Consider the following 19,432-nt stretch of genomic DNA (forward strand, 5'->3'; position numbering starts at 1 on the left):
AAAAAAAAAAAAAAAAAAAAAAAAGGCAAAACGTTTAGATATTGAAACACTACACAGAGGAGCCAATCAAATTTTTTCCTAAGATTTGTATATCTGTATATAATGACTACCATGAATAACGCGTGTTGCGCAATTCATTGAACAGATCTTGAAATCTTTTTATTTCAGGAATTTGCGACAATTCCAGCTTTCGTTCACACCGCAAATTTAAGATTGGATCTCGAAATAATACGAGCATTACCAACATTAATTTTAACTGTCGGTAAACTAAGCATAATTAGAGGAAAAGGCAAAACATATGATCGGAATCAGAGATTAAATTGAAAACCAGCTCATATGTAATCGAAGTTAATCTTCTTGTAGCTCAGTCATTTAAATCCTTATCAACAATCACATTTATTGTACTAAATCTAAAATAAGAAAATCACAACAATCAAGATCGCATCCGCCGCACACAAAGACAGGAAGAGAGAGATCAACATCTAGAACGTAGTAAAACCTACAATAACTCATTCATTTCAGCAGAAAATTAGAGAAACGTACCAAACGGGCGAGTACAGCATACAAACAAAACAACACAAAACAACACAAAACGTAAAGCGAAAACAAACAAAAGTAGAGCGATAAGAAAAACCTTTAGCCTGACTGACGCATTGAACGTTGAGGGTGAGAGAAGCATTTCGAGCCCTAATCCGGCGATGGAGACGCAGATTGGAAGGAGGCGAGAAAAAGCAAAGTGAATTGAGGTTAGAATGGGAGGAAATGCGATTGGGAAGGGTTTGATGAACGGAGAAAGGCAAGGAGGAGGCCATGGACAAGAGAGAAGGAGGAGGAGCAGAGAAACAAAGGAGATCGGAAATCAAACGGCATGCGAAGCAGAAACAAATCAGTGGGCAGAGCCGCAGAAAGAGAGACGGAAGGGAAGTGGAGATTTGACGCGTCTATTTTTTATTTTATTTTTTTATTAATTTTTTAATTTACGTTTTCTGATACGTAAGTTCGCTGAAAGTGATGAGTGCCCTTCCGACTTAAACGTGTGGTTATTATAATATTTTTATTTTATTTTTCTTTTTTAGACATTAAAATTTTTAATTTAAAGACATTAAAATTAATTCCCATTATGGGTTAACATATTTTTAGTTGAGAACGGACTTCCAATCTTTATCGTATTTAAAAAAAAAACTATAAATATTTAATGTTTTATAACGACGGTCAACAATACGTTTCATTTATAAATGTTTAATATTTAAATTTTATAACATTTTAATTATTAATGTACATCATTATGAATTTTGTATTAGGGTCGAATAATTTTGTATTCATAAAAATTCATCATTATTGCAAATATCTAAAATGGTAAGAAAATAAATTCTAAATTTAATTAAATTTTTAACTTTTGTATTAAAAATATTTTTTTAAAGATTATTTCAATATTAAGTCAACGACGAGAATCTTTTTAACCATTATTCGAACGTTGGTCTGTTGAAAGTTTAAGCATCACTATTTTCCATACTTATCAATAATAGTTTTATATTTTTCATATAATTTTGTTTGATTTTTTTTTTTTCTTTTTATCTACCTATTGTAAAACAAAAAACAAAAATCTAGGCACGATGGATAACTACTTGATTTTTTTTAAAAAAAAAGTCATTAAAATTCTTAATTAAATTTCAAAAATCAAATTTTATTGTTTTATTTTGACCTCGACAAATACACTTTTTATTAAAATGAAATGAAACAAAAAAATAAAATAATAAATAATAAATGAACAAAGATTTAAAAAAATAATAAATAAACAAAGAATAAAATGAAAAAGTAAAATAATAAATAATAAATGAAACAAAAAATAAAATAAAAAATAAAGCACGCCCTTCATTTCAAAATAAATGAAACAAAGAAATGAAAAAAATCAAAAATCTAAAAACACGCCCAGTGGGACTCGAACCCACAATCGCCTGATTAGAAGTCAGACGCCTTATCCATTAGGCCATGGGCGCTTTTGTCTTAGCATTTAATATTAATTATAAATAATGTATTTTTATTGACATGATTGGAGAATAAATTCTCATTCATTATTCTAAAAGGTACAAAATTATAATTTAAATAATTAAAATGCGTCCTAATCTTAATGACACTTATCATTTGGTTGAAAATATTTAATGGATTTTTTTTAATCGAATGAAATTTGAAAATTTTAAATGATCAAATAAATAATTTGAGAATTGCCTAAAAAATTAGAGACCGTTGATTTAGTGAAATTCGATCACGAGCGGATGAACAAGTATACGAGATTAACAGTAACAGTAAAAAGAACATGGGAAGGAGAATCCAATTTCCATAGCAGAAGAGCTTTTATTCTTTGATTATTTTGAATGTTACACAGCACATTGAAACAAATGAGCAGCAATCATCCTTGTTGCTAACAACAACTACTATAACAGGGACATACCTGTTGCATACTGCAATTTTACATTCTAAATACACCAAACTTTGTATCTTCGGGGGCACGGTTCTGGGAAGCCGAGATGCACAGCCCGATAACCTTTCTTGTGTCGGCTGGGTCGATGATTCCATCGTCCCACAGCCGAGCTGTGGAATAATAAGAACTTCCTTCTCGCTCGTATGCGTCGACTACCTTTGCCTTGAATCTTTCCTCCTCTTCTTTCTCCCACTGCCCAAACAAAGGTGTAGAAACTAGAACTTGGAAATCTTTGGAAAGAGTACTCATGTTCATCAGATTGAACTAAGCATTACCTGAATTCCTTGCTTCTTCTTATTGCTCTTTTCTATCTGACTCAGTACCCCAGCAGCCTTTATATTGCAAATGTAACATTTTCTCAAGAAATTAGTGAGTTTTAATATGAGTATGCTAAGGTTGTTAACAAAATACAGCTCTTAGAAACAAGACAGATAATAAGACATACACATGATTAAGGAACAAGTAAACGTTAGTAGTGCAACCTAAAACTTTCTGTAACAGCCCAAGCCTATCGCTAGCCGATATCATCCTCTTTAGACTTTCCCATTGGGGCTTCTCAAGGTTTTTAAAACGCATATGATAGAGAGAGGTTTCCATACCCTTGTAAATACTGCTTTGTTCCCCTCTCCACCCCCTTCGGGTCAAGTGTCTTCACTGGCACTCATTGCTCTCTCCAATCGATGTGAGATCTCACAATCCACCCCCTTCGGGGCCAGCGTCCTCGTTGGCACACTGTCTAGTGTCTGGCTTTAATACCATTTGTAAAAGCCCAAGCTGCTAGCAAATAATGTTTTCTTTGGGCTTTCCCTTTCGGACTTCCCCTCAAGGTTTCTAAAACACGTCTACTAGGGAGAGGTTTCCATACCCTTATAAATAATGTTTTGTTCCCCTCTCCAACCGATGTGGGATCTCACAATCCACCCCCCATCCTCGCTGACACTCGTTCCCCTTCTCTAATCGATGTGGGATCTCATACCCTTTTAAATAATGTTTTGTTCCTCTCTACAACCGATGTGGAATCTCATACCCTTTTACTTTTAAATAATGTTTTGTTCCTCTCTACAACCGATGTGGGATCTCACAATCCAACCCATCTTTGCTGGCACTCGTTCCCCTCTCTAATCGATGTGAATCTCACACTTTCATACTCAAGTAACAGAAATTTTGTCTACTAATATGGGATTATTTAGCAAACATAATGCCACATCTTATGTTATAAACATAATAACGAGACGTATAGTATTTTATGAGATAAACCCCCCTGGAATGCACCACACATTGACAACCTTATCTATCCCTCTTTATAAATACATCTATAAGACTATCATAATCAGAAAGCTGAAATTTTAGAGAAAAAATGCCAGAAAGAAATTGAAACTCTTTATATACTGTGGTTCCCAGCATAGTAAAGGAGAAATATAGAGCAGAGATTGGAAATATCAGCACAAAATCTACCTGAGCACCACCCATCACAGAGATTCGCGCATTTGGCCATAAGAACAAAAAGTTGGGACTGTATGCACGACCACACATTGCATAATTTCCAGCACCAAAGCTTCCACCAACGATGATAGTAACTTTAGGGACCTATTTTCGTCAAACTCAATTAGTGAGAAGATATATCAGGGAGAAACCATTTCAATAGCTAGTTTGTTCTTTCTTTTTTAGTACCAAATCACAGGGAAAATTCAACCAAATGAGTAGCTGAAGACATCTATCTGTAATGTTATACAGTGGCTTTTTAGCTGGCATAATATTAATTTGGTACCACTAGTTTTAACGTCCAAGCATCAACGGTTGAATGTTCTAAGTTGTTTATAATTAAACTAAATATATATTCTCTAAAATCTCATGAAACACAAAACAGTATTTAATCATGACCATAAGATATCCAATATAACAAAGTTGGACAAGACCTAGTATCTCCAGCCAGGGAACATCTAGTAGCGCAGTAATATACAAGACAACAAAGGCATCTGTTTCAACCTCTATCTAGCGATTAGGAAGATTATCAATAAAAAGCCTCCCCAACTAGTCAAAATAGCATATCTAGAATTAGATAGTTGAAGGGGCCATATATTCAATCAAACAAAGTTACAAGAGCACAAACAATTGAATAATGAAAAGAATAACCATCAAATTTACATTCGATGTCCTTAAAAATTTACTCTTGTCTTTCCTGAGCCGCAAGTGAGGAGGTCGGACTAACAAGCGAGAAACATCGACTTTGATGCACTAGCTTACTAATAATACTGGGCTTTTTCAGCTTGACAAAAATCTATTCCATTATTCAATAACATATGTGCTACTTAGTAGTCGAAACTCTGAGAGACATCAAGATGAGTGATTTATATGACTCTCAGCTTATTGATTCATTTCGGGTATATCAAATACCAACAAAATCGCAAGAACACAGTAACCTCATCTCAGACCACTTCCTAGGTACCAGTCACCGGTCATCACATAAATATCTAGCGTATTTTCAGGGGTTGTAGCATAATGGATTTGTAGATATCAGTCGCACCATTAAAATAATTTTTAATGATAAGAAACGGTTGGAGACTGACCTTTGCACAAGAAACTGCCATGACCATTTTGGCCCCTGATTTTGCAATACCATTTGCTTCAGATCTTGAGCCAACCTGCCAAACTAATAATATCACCTACCAGCTTCCACCAATCTCGACAACTTCTCTTTAATAAGAAATACATTTGAAACTAGAAGTAAATCCACACAAAACGATAACAAGAACAATTTACCATTCTATCTAGAAAAGACAAACATATAGTTTAATTTATTTACACGCATGGGCAAAATGAACAATTCTCAAAACTTCAAAGATGAGCAAACAGAGAATTACTTAAAAATAATTTGGACAATACTAATTTTAAATAAATGAAAATGGCGCCTAAGCTACCTTCTTCTTGGATAATAAACATAGAGATATGTTCACATAAAGCCAAAAGAACAACCTAAGGACAAGGGATAGAGATAACCCTTCCCCAAAGCTCAACTAAAGGAAGACCTTCTAGTTGTTAATAATCTTGGGAAAGCTATAATTACAAAAGAAACTTGTGTGATTTGTGCACCACCAAGAGGCACTATGCTGCACATACATACAAAAGTGTATGCAAATGTCTGATAGTTTAAGCCTTCTATCCATGTTACATATGCTAGAAGGAGAATCTGAGAATTTGTAACAGCCCAAGTCTATCGTTAGCAGATATTGTCTTCTTTGGGTTTTCCCTTTTGGGCTTTCCCTCAAGAGTTTAAAATGCATTTGCTAGGGAGAGGTTTCTACACCCTTACAAAGAATGTTTCGTTCTCCTCTCTAACCAGATGTGGGATCTCACAGAAATATAATAAGGCATTAAGGCAGCATTAACTGTAAGGATTGAATTGTCTTTTGTCCAAAAAGTGTTAGAGGTTATAGGCCCAACAGAATATATAGGAAGGAGGTTCAATGTGATAATATATTTGTGTTAACTAGGAATGATCCCAGACTGAAACTATAGAATATTAGCCCTCTTGAAGAGTTATGGAGTGCAATTGTTTTTTTTTTTTTTTTTTTTTTTTTTTTTTTTTTTTTTTTTTTTTTTTTTTTTTTTTTTTTTTTTTNTGTAACAGCCCAAGTCTATCGTTAGCAGATATTGTCTTCTTTGGGTTTTCCCTTTTGGGCTTTCCCTCAAGAGTTTAAAATGCATTTGCTAGGGAGAGGTTTCTACACCCTTACAAAGAATGTTTCGTTCTCCTCTCTAACCAGATGTGGGATCTCACAGAAATATAATAAGGCATTAAGGCAGCATTAACTGTAAGGATTGAATTGTCTTTTGTCCAAAAAGTGTTAGAGGTTATAGGCCCAACAGAATATATAGGAAGGAGGTTCAATGTGATAATATATTTGTGTTAACTAGGAATGATCCCAGACTGAAACTATAGAATATTAGCCCTCTTGAAGAGTTATGGAGTGCAATTGTTTTTTTTTTTTTTTTTTTTTCTGTTCTAAATATGATCGTATATTTTGTGTTCGGCACCTATCCAATCCACTTTCCAAATATTATGCATCTATCTATAGAAAACAAACAAACCATTATTGGGCCAGATGTAAAACATGACCCTAAGGTCTTAGAGTCTTAAGTATGAGTAAAACTTTACAGATTGAAGATCAAAATGTTATAACTTAAAAACAAGTCATCTGAGAATTCTAACATGGCAAGTAAACGGATGTCACATACCATAAATCCAGTGATATTCTGAAGAAAGACCAAAGGAATTTTCCGCTGTGTGCATAGCTCAATGAAATGAGCCCCCTTTAAAGCAGATTCGTTAAATAATATACCATTATTTCCAATAATTCCTACAGGCTGACCAAAAATTCTGGCAAAGCCTGTAACAAGAGTCTGCAATCCATACAATTTAGATTATGAACTTTAGAAAGAGCAAGAAAGAACAAGTAAAAAGTAAGCAATTTAAGTTTTATGAATGCACTCACTGTTCCATATAGTTTTTTGAACTCATCAAATTCACTTCCATCAACAATTCGAGCTATGACAGAGCGAATATCAAAAGACTGTTTATGATCAGTTGGGGCAATGGACCGAAGTTCCCTGACATCATATAATGGCTCCTTGAAGTCTTCGCTTACGTTTTGCAGTTCATTTATCAAACCTTCTTTCCCAGCCATGTGTAGATTCTTAACTATGTTTCTCCCAAGAGCCAGAGCATGCATTTCATCTGCATGAAGTTGTAAATTACACTTAGTATATTACAGAAATGAACAAAGAGAGATTTTTATGCACTTTTTTTTCTAATCTAACCCAATTTTTACATGAATTTGCGTGGGAAGCACAAAAATGATTCCACTTCACATGAAAGGGTCCAAAAGTTGTTCTTTAGGTAATACAGTATGATTTACAATATTGTTACGACGCTAGTAAACAGCACACACATATTAAGAAATGTATAACTTGACTAGGAACGAGAAACGAAACTATAATAACTTAAAAGTTATTAACTTGATGCTCAAAGCACAAATGTTCTAAATTACCTTGCGCAAAATAGTCGGAAACTCCAGATGTTTTGCAATGTACGCTAGCACCTCCTAAGTCCTCTGCAGAGACTTCCTCACCTGTAGCAGCCTATTTTAACATCTTATCCAGAAGAAATAGAATTAGAGACAAAGCCACCACAATAGTTCAATGTCCTTTAAATTTAACAAGCATTCACAGAGATAAATGCAAGCTAATAGAAACACTCTATGAGAGAAACTGACCTTCACCAATGGCGGTCCAGCAAGAAATATAGTTCCGTTTCCTTTGACCATCACGCTCTCATCAGCCATGGCAGGAATATAAGCACCCCCAGCCGTGCATGAACCCAATACAAGAGCTATTTGAGGAAGACCTTCGGCAGACATAACAGCTTGGTTATAGAATATTCTGCCAAAATTATCCCTATCAGGAAACACCTCGGCTTGCTTTGGAAGGAAAGCACCTCCACTATCAACCAGATAAATGCAGGGTAAATTGCATCTAGCAGCAATCTCCTGAGCCCTTAGATGTTTCTTGACTGTGATGGGATAGTAAGTCCCCCCCTTAACGGTGGGGTCATTGGCTACAAACATACAAAGTCGTCCATGAACAGGGCCTATCCCAGTGATTATCCCAGCAGATGGCAAGGGCTCATCATACAGTTCATGGCCTGCAAGCTACCCCATATTTTAAATTGAATGAAGGCATGATTTTAAGAACAGTTCGTAGAAGTTCATCAAAGAAAGAAAATACTAAGGTAATTGGTGACAAACAAAAAATCATAAAAACGGAGAAATTAACTGGATTGGCAGCAAAAAACCTGAGAAAGCTCAAGAAAGGAAGAGCCAGGATCAAGAAGGCGATCAATCCGCTCTCTGGGAAGTAGTTTATTTCGACTTTCATTTCTCTTCACAGCTTCCGGCCCGCCCCCAGCTAGAACCTGCAAGGCACATAATCACCCAAAGATCAACCGAAATCCCAATAGAAAGCACACACAACCCATTTCCAAAGGAGTAGTGGTAGACCTTGTTGATATGGGAACGAAGCTCGGTAATGAATCCACCCATGGCCTCAGAGTTTCGAGCGAAGGCGTCGGAGCTCCGATCAACGCCATCGGGAAGGACGCCGAAGCAGAATTCCCTCCTCCTCCGAGGAAGAATCTGGTCGGAAATCGATACCCATGAATTGGAGGTGAAAAAGGATGAAGAAGAAGCTGCTGCTCTTCTCGAAAATGTTCTCAACATCTTCTCTCCGAGTTAGCTTCGATCAAAGATCAGTCCGATCATTTTATCCCGCTCTCATCTTACCTGTAAGTTCTATCCGATTCGTTCTTTTTCTTAACAAATAAATAATAAATAATAAAATTGCCGTATTTAATTTGATCTCATTTTAATGATCACTAAACTTAGAATTTGAAAATTACTATAAAAAAGTTAAAAAGAATATTAACCATTTTTAAGGGATTGGGCTTTTGGATACGATTTGAAGGGGATGAGATATTGAGAACGTGGTGTTTCAATGGCGACTTACTCGATACCAACTGCTCTGCTCAAGCTCTCTCCCATGGCGGTACCTGCTACCACCACTGTTTCATCTCCTTCGTTTACTCTGACGGCATCCAAACAGCGGAAAACAATTGCCACGAAACTCTCTGCGACAGCCACGAGAACCCTCTCTCCAACTTCTCCTTCAACGCTATCGAGTTCCGGTACGATGACTGCGAGTTCATCTCCATCTATGCCTCTCAAGAAGGTCCTTCTACGATATCCATTTTGCCATTTCTTCTTAACCTATAAAATCATTGTGGGGTTTCCATTTCTTGATGAATCAACGAGTAACTAATCTTATATGATCGATTTTCTTAAGAGTGTTTAGAAGAGGAAAAATAAGTACTGAACTCATGTGTGTGTGGGCAGGTTCTGGTTCCTATCGGATTTGGAACTGAGGAAATGGAAGCTGTTATTATAGTTGATGTTTTGCGTCTAGCAGGGGCCGCCGTGACTGTGGCGTCGGTGGAACCAGAGCTTGAAATCGAAGCTTCTGGGGGTATGAAATTGGTTGCTGATACCTTAATCAGTGCATGTTCCAATGAAGTTTTCGACCTTGTAGCTTTGCCCGTAAGTACTTTCACTTGTAAGTAGAATTGCCCCAAGTTCTAGACTGCTTCGGAATTGAGAATCCTTCGAGGACAATTAAGAAGTGAGACAACAGATACTAGAAGCATAAAATGGCTGGAAAGCTGCCGTATTAATGCATTGGTTTAAATCTTACTTTAGTTATTAAACTTTCATATTAGTCTATTTCGATTCATGAACTTTGAAACATAGCGAAACCATTTTTGTCGTGTCTTTAGTATTGTTATTATGTGTACAACACATTAGTAGGCTCAATATCAAATTAGAAACAGGTTTTGTGTTTTTTTCAACACGATGAATAAACTAGTTGTGAGATCACACTTCGGATGGAGAGGGGAACGATGCATTAGTTATAAAGGTGTGGAAACCTCTCCCAAGTAGATGCATTTGAAAACCTTGAGGGGAAGCTTAGAAAGGAAAGCTCAAAGAGAACAATATCGGCTAACGGTGGGCTTAGGTTGTTACAAATAGTATTAGAGTAAGACATCGGACAATTTGGCAGTGAGGAGGCTGAGCTCGAAGGGGGGTGGACACATGGCGGTGTGCCAGCTAGGACGATGGGCCTCGGAGGGGGTGGATTGGGTGACTTCATATCAATTGGAAAGGAAAACGAGTGCTAGAGAATACGCTGGGTCCCAAGGGGGGGGCGGGTGGATTGTGAGATTCCACATCAATTGGAGAGGGGAACAAAGCATTCTTTATAAGGGTGTGAAAACCTCTCCCTAATAGACACGTTTTAAAACCTTGAGGGGAAGCTCGAAAGGGAAAGCCCAAATAGGATAATATCTACTAGCGATGAGTTTTGACTGTTACATTGGCTATGATTAAAATAGTTTTCTATTCAGGTTTAGAAACTAAAACAAATTATTTGAAAAGATTAATTGACATGTACCATCAACCAAGAGGCTAAATATTTGAATCTCTCCCCCCCAAATGTTATATATAAAAGAAAAAAAAAAACAAAAAAGGAACAATTGAAAGTTTATGAACCAACATGAAATAAGTATACGAGAACTCATAGGTAAAACCAGGATTTGCACCCTCTTGAAAGTTTTTCTTTCTGAAACATATTGTTCAGTGGTTTTGTGGGGCATGACAGTGATATATTTCTTAATAGAACTGGCATAACTTAGCTACATTTCGGTCTGTAACAATTCTTGGACTTGAGTTGTGATTTTCATTTGCCACCTACATGTCAAAGATTATTGTCACATAAGATTATGATAATTATGTGTTCATTGTTAGGGAGGGATGCCTGGCTCTGTAAGATTAAGAGATTGTGAAATACTGCGGAAGATTACCAGTAGACAAGCTGAAGAAAAGAGACTGTATGGAGCGATATGTGCTGCCCCAGCAGTCACCCTTCTGCCGTGGGGACTTATAAGAAGAAAACAGGTAGCTCAGTGGAGTCAAATTTGATTTCATATAGTTCATTGGAAACTATGACTTTATGCAGGCTTGCTAATTATGGTGTAGTTTGTTATTCAAGACAACATGTCACCCTGCATTCAATGACAAGCTCCCACAATTTTGGGCTGTTAAATCAAATATTCATGTGTCGGGAGAGCTCACAACGAGCCGTGGCCCTGGAACTACTTTCGGATTTTCTTTAGCTTTAGTTGAGCAGCTCTATGGAGAATCAGTTGCTAAGGAGCTTGGAGAATCTCTGGTGAGGTTTATTGTTGATCTTCTATATAATATTTTCTTGGTTATTTTTGGCTGTCATTGTGAAACTCGAACAATCCCATTAGGTTACTTATTATTTCACTTGTAATCTTCATAGTCGTGCTGAGCATTCAATTTACCTGTACGGTTTTTTTTCCAATGCTATTATTCTCCCTCACATGAAACCTACCTTTCAGAAATTATCAAACTCGCACGTTCTGTAACTAAATTGCTTGTGTTCGCTTTCTTATGATTGTATGTCAGCTAATGGATTCTGAGAATGATTGCCCTCGAAAGGAAGAATTCAACAAAGTTGACTGGTCTGTTGATCATACTCCTCGTGTAAGTTGCCCTAAACTGTGTTTGATTTGGAAGTCCTGAAACTAAGTTACTCCGAATGATAAATTTTTCTTTAGATGGTAGTAATCATTCGACAATTTCGTACGTTAAAAGTGAGATTGTAATTAGTTTGTCATAATAATGGAACCATCCCATGACTATTTATCCTAATTATAATCGTTGTTCATTGCCTTTTTCTAGATAAATTAGACTTTGTTATAAACGTTTTTTACTATTTTCGGAAATGGAAAAACCGAAAATGTGTTTGGACAAACGTTTATGTTCTAAAAGGAAGTTCTCGAGTCAGATATCAAATTCAAATTCCAACTTTATGCCTTGCAAAACATTCCTCAAGTTTCTTTTTGACAGGAAAACAATATACCATTCCAATATTTAAAAAGAGGACATGATTCTTCCCGAAATCAATGCTCCAATTTGCTTGAATCACATAAGAGAATATATGTGCATAGATTTTGCAACCTTAAATATTCTTTGTTTTCTTGCGCAGGTTCTTATCCCAATTGCAAATGGCTCTCAAGGGATTGAATTAGTAACCATTGCTGATATTTTGCGACGGGCTAAGGTGGATGTCGTGATTGCTTCAGTTGAAAAGTCACGTCAGATTTTAGCATCGACAGGAACAAAAGTAGTTGCTGACGAGTTGATTAAAGAAGCTGCAGAATCAATATATGATCTAATTATTCTTCCGGTAATGCCATTGAAATTTCTGAAAAACTTGGTTGACTTCAATTACTCAATTCCAAACAGCTTGTTGCTTCACTAAGTGTGGTCTGATCATTGGAACTGCTTGCCTGTTTGCTGCCTTGTGCCCATCATTGTTTTGGTCTTCATAACCATTGTTGTATTCTCTTCACATAATCAGTAATTTTGTCTCGTTTTCTTAATATAATTTATTAATCTTGTAACTTTATGAATGCCTTGCTACTGTAATCTGTCCGTCCATCGGCAACAGAAGTTTCTTGCTTCGTTGTCGATTAATAAGTTTTCATAATCTTGTAGCTGTTTGTCCTTCATGTTTCTAGATATTTTTTCCTTTCAACTCAACGTCACAATTCCTGCCATAAAATTTCAGGGGGGAGCTGCAGCAGATGAGCGGCTTAGCAAATCCCGGATCCTTAAGAGAATGCTCAAAGAACAAGACTCCGCCAAAAGAATATACGGTGCAGTCTGCTCTTCACCTGCAGTCCTGTTCAAACAGGGTCTACTGAAGGTAATATGGAAGCCCTATACCATCCTTCTGCTCCTACATGATTGCAAAACTCAAATATTTCTATTGCCAAACAGGACAAAAGAGCAATTGCTCATCCATCTCTGGAAACCGAGTCGACCCATGAAGTAAATGCTGCAAAAGTAATTATTGATGGTAAACTGATAACGAGCAAGGGGTTTTACAATGTAATAGATTTTGCGTTGGCTATTGTAAGCAAGCTTTTTGGCCATGCGAGAGCGAGAAGTGTAGCAGAAGGTTTGGTTTTTGAATATCCTAGAGCTGGATGATATACCTGTCCTAAGTCCTTATAAAGGCAAGCAATCTTCCGATCTTTGAGTAACGGATATTGTTCGTACAGTTAACACTACCTTCACCTCCACTCTTGCTATCGAATGAAGGAATCTATCCAAGAGAGGATCATATTCAACCGTCTTATTGCCTCAAGACTGCCTTTGAAAAATAGTCGGTGTCACTGTAATTGTGAGCTGCAAGCATTGTGCAGGTTGATGATGTGTTGGCTGGGAGAAGGTATAAACGTCAAAATACGAGTACGTTAACTGAGCCTTATGTGTAAATCTGTACTTCTACGGTTTAGAGCTGATTCACACAGTTGCTTTGTCTGAGAAGATGGGACATATTCGCTCCAAGTGAATTGTGTGATAGAGTTTCATTATGAAAGCATGAACACAAAATTTCTCTCATTTTGTTTCTTTGAAGTTTCATCTGCACATTATTCTAGTAATCTACCAGGGTTTCCACGCATCTTGAATAACCCAGCAGTTATTTATGTTGCAGCAATGAATGTATACGAGTTGAGTTGAAACTTTTTTTCGAACCAACTCGAAATTTCGAGTTGGTTGCATTAATGACCTGAATGACCCAAATATGGTTCACTTTGGATCGTCCAAATCTGAACTCAACCTTGTCGCTCTTATTTCTTTCCTCGCGGGCAAGAAGCACACCAGCTGGGTGCCTTGCGTGATTTTACTGTATTTTTTGCACTTGACTGGGTGGACAGTTGACCGGAAGAGAACTTAGATTCGCCCGGCCATCAGGTGGGCTAGTGCTTACCTTGTGTGACAACACTACAAAGCGAGTGGCTAGCGGAGTTTCAATCCAGGATTCTGATAGTTGGATTCTCAAGGGAAACGATCAAAGAGGTAGAAAGTCCAAGCAAACAACCATTAGAATACTACAAGTTCATTTATACATAATAGAGCTCATCTCTGCTTTCTGATATATGTTATTTACGTATTGGTACCTCGAACTTTGTTATTTACAGCTACAAACCTACCTATAAGCTAGAAATCATATCAGAAACACACAATCTAAGCTTGTTCACACTGCTTTTGTATTTGTTACAGAAACTAGGACTAAATTTGGCTGTTCATCCTGGTACCTCTACCAAGGGCCTGTCAATGTTCTTCTTAAGCAGAGTCTTTTGTCACCCCACTGACATTTCATCTTCTCCAGAACCTGTCAAGCGAAGGGTTGTTAAAACGAAAGCTTCTGTGTTGAAACATAACTGAATAGGGCGAAACATGTACCTTATCTTTCTGGGTTTCCATTATCTCTCTCTGCGGACAATAAGATGCCAAAAAATGGAGGTCAACAAGATTGCTTAAGCCAAATGTACCAAATAAAGTCATGTTCTTATATGTATTGTACCTGTATGTTCTGCAACTCTTGGTTCACTTCTTTGAGTTTTGCAATTTCTGCTTCAAGCTCCATGGTGTAAGCCTGAGATATCAAGGTATTAAACATGAACAATCTAAAACTTGGTCAATATTTGTAAGATACTTTAGCCACTTAGAACAGTTCGAGTTTCAAAAAAATTATGTGATAAGCTAAACATGTTGGCTGGATCAAAGAATGCTTTTAGACCATTGCTTGATAATCCATTTATTAGGTAACAGTGCCTATCGCTAGCCGATATTGTCATTTTCGGGCTTTCCCTTTCGGGCTTCCCCTCAAGGTTTTCATACCCATATAAAGAATGTTTTGTTCCTCTCTTCAACCAATGTAGAACCTCTCAATCCACCCCCTTTGAGGTCCAGTATCCTCGCTGGCACTCGTTCCTCTCTCCAATCGATGTGGGATCTCACAATCCACCCCCCTTTGAGGTCCAGCGTCCTCGCTGGCACACTGCCCGATATCCACCCCCTTTTGAGCTCAACGTTCGCACTGACAAATCAGGCTCAACATCCTCGCTGGTCACCGTTCGGTGTCTAGCTCTGATACCATTTGTAACTGTCCAAACTCACCACTAGTAGATATTGTCCTCTTTCCCTTCTGGGCTCCCCTCAAAGGTTTAAAACGCGTCTACTAAGGAGAGGTTTCCACACCCTTATAAAGAATGCTTCGTTCCCCACTCAAACCGATATGGGATCTCACGAGCTGCAAAGTTATATGCTTCGTTCCCCTTTTCGACACCCTTATAAAGAATACTTTGTTCCTCTCTCCAACCGATGTGGGATCTCACAATCCGCCTACCTTTGAGGCCCAACATTCTCGCTGGCACTCGTTCCCCTCTCCAATAGACTTGGAGGTTACTGTGTTTTCTTTAATTTTGTAGCACTAAGAAAATGTCCCCACAGAAACCTTTTCATAGCATTGAAGATGGAAGATATCACAGAGATCATATCAATAAAAAAGTTTTGGAGTTTCATTGGACTAGAAGCTTTTTGAGTGCCTCACTACCTTAATGTTACTTTGAAAAACCAAAGCAAATAGGAAACAACATTCTATGGTTAAAAATTGTATCAGTACTATAATGACCAGTAATGTATCTACCTGTTTACGAGCTCGTGATCTCGCAGCCGACTCTCGGTTCTTTATCATTCTCCGTTGCCTCCTCTCAACAACTTTCTCCAGAGCCCCACTGCTTCGTCGTCCCCGGCCAAACGAATACGGAACTGGAACCGGCGAATATGAAGATGTCCTTATGCTGTTTTTTGTAATCACATCAGATGATATTGTACTCGTAGGAGATCTTGAAGCAACCGTTACCCCTCTCGAGCCTAAACCAATCGCACCGACCCCGCTGCCCTGAATCAAAGCTTCATGTAAAGGAGGCTTGGAAGCCAAAACCATGTTAGTAAGCTGGGGATTGTTCACTGAATTCATTGAAGAAGCAAAGGTCACAGTAGCTGGTTTGGGGAAAAGTGGCTGCTGCTGCTGCTGCTGAGATGGCCTTACCACTCCTGTCCCTAAAAGAGCAGCATTTTGATTATGAACAGAAACCATGTTTTTGTTCTCAGACATCTGATTTCCCATGAGCATCCCAACAGCCGAACCAGCATTTTGGTTATAAAATCCACAGTTAAATGGTTCTTCTCTAACCACTCCTGCTCTAACCAAAAACTCCTCCAAAGTCACCTCCCCTAACGTCGGTTCTCGCCGAGGCATTGCCTCGATTCCACTGCCATCTTCAACACCAATGTTATCTTTACTCAAGCCTTTCCAAACTTCATCGACCGTCTTTTGACTAATCGTTCGGGGTAAAGTCAACGATCCTTGCCTCTGCAAGTTCCCACCAAAGGCGCTTCCACCTCCTCCACCACCACCACCAGATGTCATTGCTTGAGACTCTTCAGCAGTCCAAATGTTCTTCAGAAGTTCATCCATATTCATCGAACCGACCTCCTTTCCGAGTCCACTCCATGTGTTCTGAATCTCATCAAAAGTTAAAGAGTATATGGAAGGCTGCCTAGCCAATGTGAAATTTCCTGGTGGCATATCCTCAAAGTTCCTGAAATTCATTTCACAGCTCGATCTGCGTCGACACGACAACTGCCTAAAACAGCCGTCTTCCTGGTTCAGTTGGTTCCTTTTTAGCTCGACCTGTCTTAGTTTTCTTAGAACTGAATGAATGAAAACAAGATTCAACTTCAAGAAGTTTTGCAGAAGGCTTAGTAAAGCAATAAGAAGCTGATACTATAAACGTATACCATATCAAGAACAAGCACCATTTATAGTTAAACACTTTGATACCAATTCGTAAAGTGATTGATACTAAATCCATAACATTTGGATCATTCATTCCAACCTCTATATACCCAAAACAGCCAGTGAATATCAAGAAACTATTCTGTTTCTCTACAAATCTAAGCATCAGAAAAGATCAAACGAGTTCAAATCAAACCCCAAAACAAAATCAATAAAAAATTCAAAGTAAATTCAGAACAAATCCTTAAAAAACAGACCTACAGCACACAAAATCATCCAAATTCACAGACCCATTATAACTCCAAACAAGCATTTTCAACAGCAAAAAAACAGAACCCCATTTCGATCAAAGAACAAAAAGAACAAAAACCTAGTAGCCATTTTTGATCAGTGACAAAAGAACACACAAAAACGAAGAACTGGGAGTTGAATAAAATGGCAGCACACCTTTAATTTGATTTTTTTCCCCCTTTTTCCTGTTGAAAAATTGTTGGATATTTTTGGGAAAATAGGCTGACCTGAACTGAGAGACCCTTCTTTGTGTTATGCAGGTGGAGGCGACAAGTGTCTCTAGCAGAGATCTGAGGTTATATGGAAGAATTGTGAGCTTACTTTTCTGGGTTTTTCTCTTTTTTAATAAAGATTTGGACTTTATTAATTTTTTTTGTTTTTATGGGTGAAAATATAAAATTAATAAGCAAAGCGATCCATCTAGATTTCGCAACGTGGACCAATGGTTGAAGGTGTGAAAGCTGAGTGTGACAGCAGAGCCAAGGCAGAGCATCAAAGTGGACAAATCTGGACCGTCGGAATTTAGCTTTCCGACATGGAGGACACGATCGTAAATAAACGACATTATTTGCTGCTTTTGCCCAATCAGAAGTTGCCAAATTGCCAATCATATACGACATGACGTTTAGACTAAGAAACTGTTTTGGTTCTCTCTTCTTTTTGTTTTATTATTATTTTTTTTTTTGTAAAAATAAAATGAATTTGGATAATTATGAACATTTGGTTCTAAATTTGACATTTTTACTCTTCAATTTTTTTAAAAAAATAAATATTAAGATTTAACAAAATTTTATCCATTTTTACTATTTTTGTGAAGCATTCAATTAATTATAAAATATATTTATAATCCAAAATTAATGAGAATAAATAATATAATTTTAAAATTTGATAAAATCTTATAAGATTTTATAATACGATTTTAACTTTTAAAAATATAAATTCGAATCTCGTAAATAATCAAAATTAATAGAAAATAAAATATGTTCTTAACAATTTTATTTAAAATGTTTTTTTAACAAATAATTTTTTTTTTTTTTTTTACAAGTAATTCCATTATAATTTTTAAAATAAATTTTTTAACGGTTGTTAATTTTCGTTAAAGTAAATTAGGAGGAGTGAAAAATAATAATAAAGAAAAAGGAAAAAGTGTTGATTGGATGGAGAATCATGTTCTTCTTGAATAGATATTATCTTTAAGAATTTTACCTTTTAACCTTTTTAAGATAACTTATCACAAAAATGGTTAAATAAAAATTTTATGTTGGATTAATTAATTAGTTAATATGAACGACTTTATATGATCAAATCAACTCAAATTGGGTCGAGCCTGACTTTCGAGACTCTTGGCCAAATAGCATCTTGGCCAAGAGTGAGTTGGCCAAAGAATCTTGACGTTTGATCAAGTCTCGAGTCACATTTGACAGAAAATGTTTCATACTACATGAGCGGGGAAATGTATTGATATTGTCTTGAAAGAAAACAATGTTACAGGCTAAAAACGAATAAATAATAATCACATCATTGATAGCATATAACCTAAGTAGGATGAATTGAGAACTAGTCATCCCTCAATAGTACATTTTGGGATATTTTAGCCCTAGTGGGTGTATACATGATTTTGGTGAACGATCATACACCCATATATTGACATGATTGGGAGTGAAAAGACCTAACTATACATGAAAGCAAGTAAAATGGGTTTGAATAAACATACGACCACAACACGTCTTGGACAAATATGACTAAGACTTTCGACACACGACCACAGACAATATGTTTTGGATAAGTATGACCGTGACATCCTCCCTCACTTGATTGGTTGATGTCTTTGTCAAATAAATCTTCACAAACTCGATGATGTAGGACGAGGCTAACTTTTGATCTCTCGACGTGCTTCCAGCTGATCTCGACATTGTGGAGTCTCTTTAAATCTCATAGGAACTCTTGAAAATCACTTCTCGATTCGTCGACTCTTCACACCTTCTCGGATAAAGTCTCCCCTACTTTCTTCGTGATGGAATTATTCTTCATGACATGAAGTTGTACCACCTCATTGTGTCAAGTGTCTTCTTGGTCACGATAGTAATGTTTCAAGTTATTGACATGAACAATAGAGCTAGTTCACATCACGGAAGTAATTGGATCATATATGATGTGTTCCCAACCTTTTGTATGACTTTGACTGATCCATAGTATTTTCACACCAATCAATGGTTATTGTTGCTTTGAAATCGAAGTAAATCTGACCTTAGCTTGATCAAAACTTTCTCAGTTTTGGAATGTTGTGGCTAATGCTTCCGACCGACCCTTCTC

General features: G+C 37.0%; 4 protein-coding genes and 1 non-coding gene across 7 annotated transcripts in view; 1 reads left to right on the forward strand and 4 right to left on the reverse strand.

Annotated features, from left to right (window-relative positions):
• LOC111486177 (thioredoxin M3, chloroplastic-like) overlaps positions 1-945 on the reverse strand; it is a 3,574-nt gene extending 2,629 nt beyond the window's left edge. Inside the window, exon 1 of the mRNA XM_023133209.1 lies at positions 635-945. Coding sequence (XP_022988977.1) covers positions 635-812 — 178 coding nt within the window. The 5' untranslated portion in view covers positions 813-945. The remainder of the gene's footprint in view (positions 1-634) is intronic.
• A 979-nt stretch (positions 946-1,924) lies between these two features.
• On the reverse strand, positions 1,925-1,997 carry TRNAR-UCU. The gene has a single exon. It is a non-coding gene; the product is annotated as a tRNA-Arg (tRNA).
• A 325-nt stretch (positions 1,998-2,322) lies between these two features.
• LOC111485977 (methylcrotonoyl-CoA carboxylase beta chain, mitochondrial) lies at positions 2,323-8,846 on the reverse strand. The gene is made up of 10 exons (XM_023132959.1): positions 8,536-8,846; positions 8,331-8,450; positions 7,753-8,187; positions 7,528-7,618; positions 6,973-7,214; positions 6,716-6,880; positions 5,047-5,121; positions 3,935-4,066; positions 2,755-2,811; positions 2,323-2,671 (listed from the first exon to the last, which is right to left on the reverse strand). Exons 1-10 carry the CDS (start codon positions 8,752-8,754, stop codon positions 2,468-2,470), a joined length of 1,740 nt encoding a protein of 579 aa, XP_022988727.1. The 5' UTR covers positions 8,755-8,846; the 3' UTR covers positions 2,323-2,467.
• A 49-nt stretch (positions 8,847-8,895) lies between these two features.
• Positions 8,896-13,650, forward strand: LOC111486013 (protein DJ-1 homolog C). Its single transcript, XM_023133002.1, has 8 exons — positions 8,896-9,262; positions 9,427-9,627; positions 10,891-11,040; positions 11,135-11,314; positions 11,575-11,652; positions 12,158-12,358; positions 12,743-12,880; positions 12,955-13,650. Exons 1-8 carry the CDS (start codon positions 9,029-9,031, stop codon positions 13,165-13,167), a joined length of 1,395 nt encoding a protein of 464 aa, XP_022988770.1. The 5' UTR covers positions 8,896-9,028; the 3' UTR covers positions 13,168-13,650.
• Positions 13,651-14,038: 388 nt separating this feature from the next.
• LOC111486047 (ABSCISIC ACID-INSENSITIVE 5-like protein 6) lies at positions 14,039-17,470 on the reverse strand. Of its 3 annotated transcripts, none has more exons than XM_023133046.1 (5): positions 17,347-17,470; positions 15,674-16,743; positions 14,549-14,620; positions 14,428-14,457; positions 14,039-14,356 (listed from the first exon to the last, which is right to left on the reverse strand). In XM_023133046.1, exons 2-5 carry the CDS (start codon positions 16,640-16,642, stop codon positions 14,282-14,284), a joined length of 1,146 nt encoding a protein of 381 aa, XP_022988814.1. In that variant the 5' UTR covers positions 16,643-16,743; positions 17,347-17,470; the 3' UTR covers positions 14,039-14,281. The 3 variants fall into 3 exon arrangements, with proteins under 3 accessions (XP_022988814.1, XP_022988817.1, XP_022988816.1); XM_023133049.1 differs by having other exon boundaries at positions 15,674-16,723; positions 17,276-17,470; XM_023133048.1 differs by having other exon boundaries at positions 17,276-17,470.
• Positions 17,471-19,432: the final 1,962 nt, after the last annotated feature.

The sequence above is a fragment of the Cucurbita maxima genome, unplaced genomic scaffold (assembly GCF_002738345.1).
Source record: "Cucurbita maxima cultivar Rimu unplaced genomic scaffold, Cmax_1.0 Cma_Scf00011, whole genome shotgun sequence".
NCBI classification, from domain to species: Eukaryota; Viridiplantae; Streptophyta; class Magnoliopsida; order Cucurbitales; family Cucurbitaceae; genus Cucurbita; species Cucurbita maxima.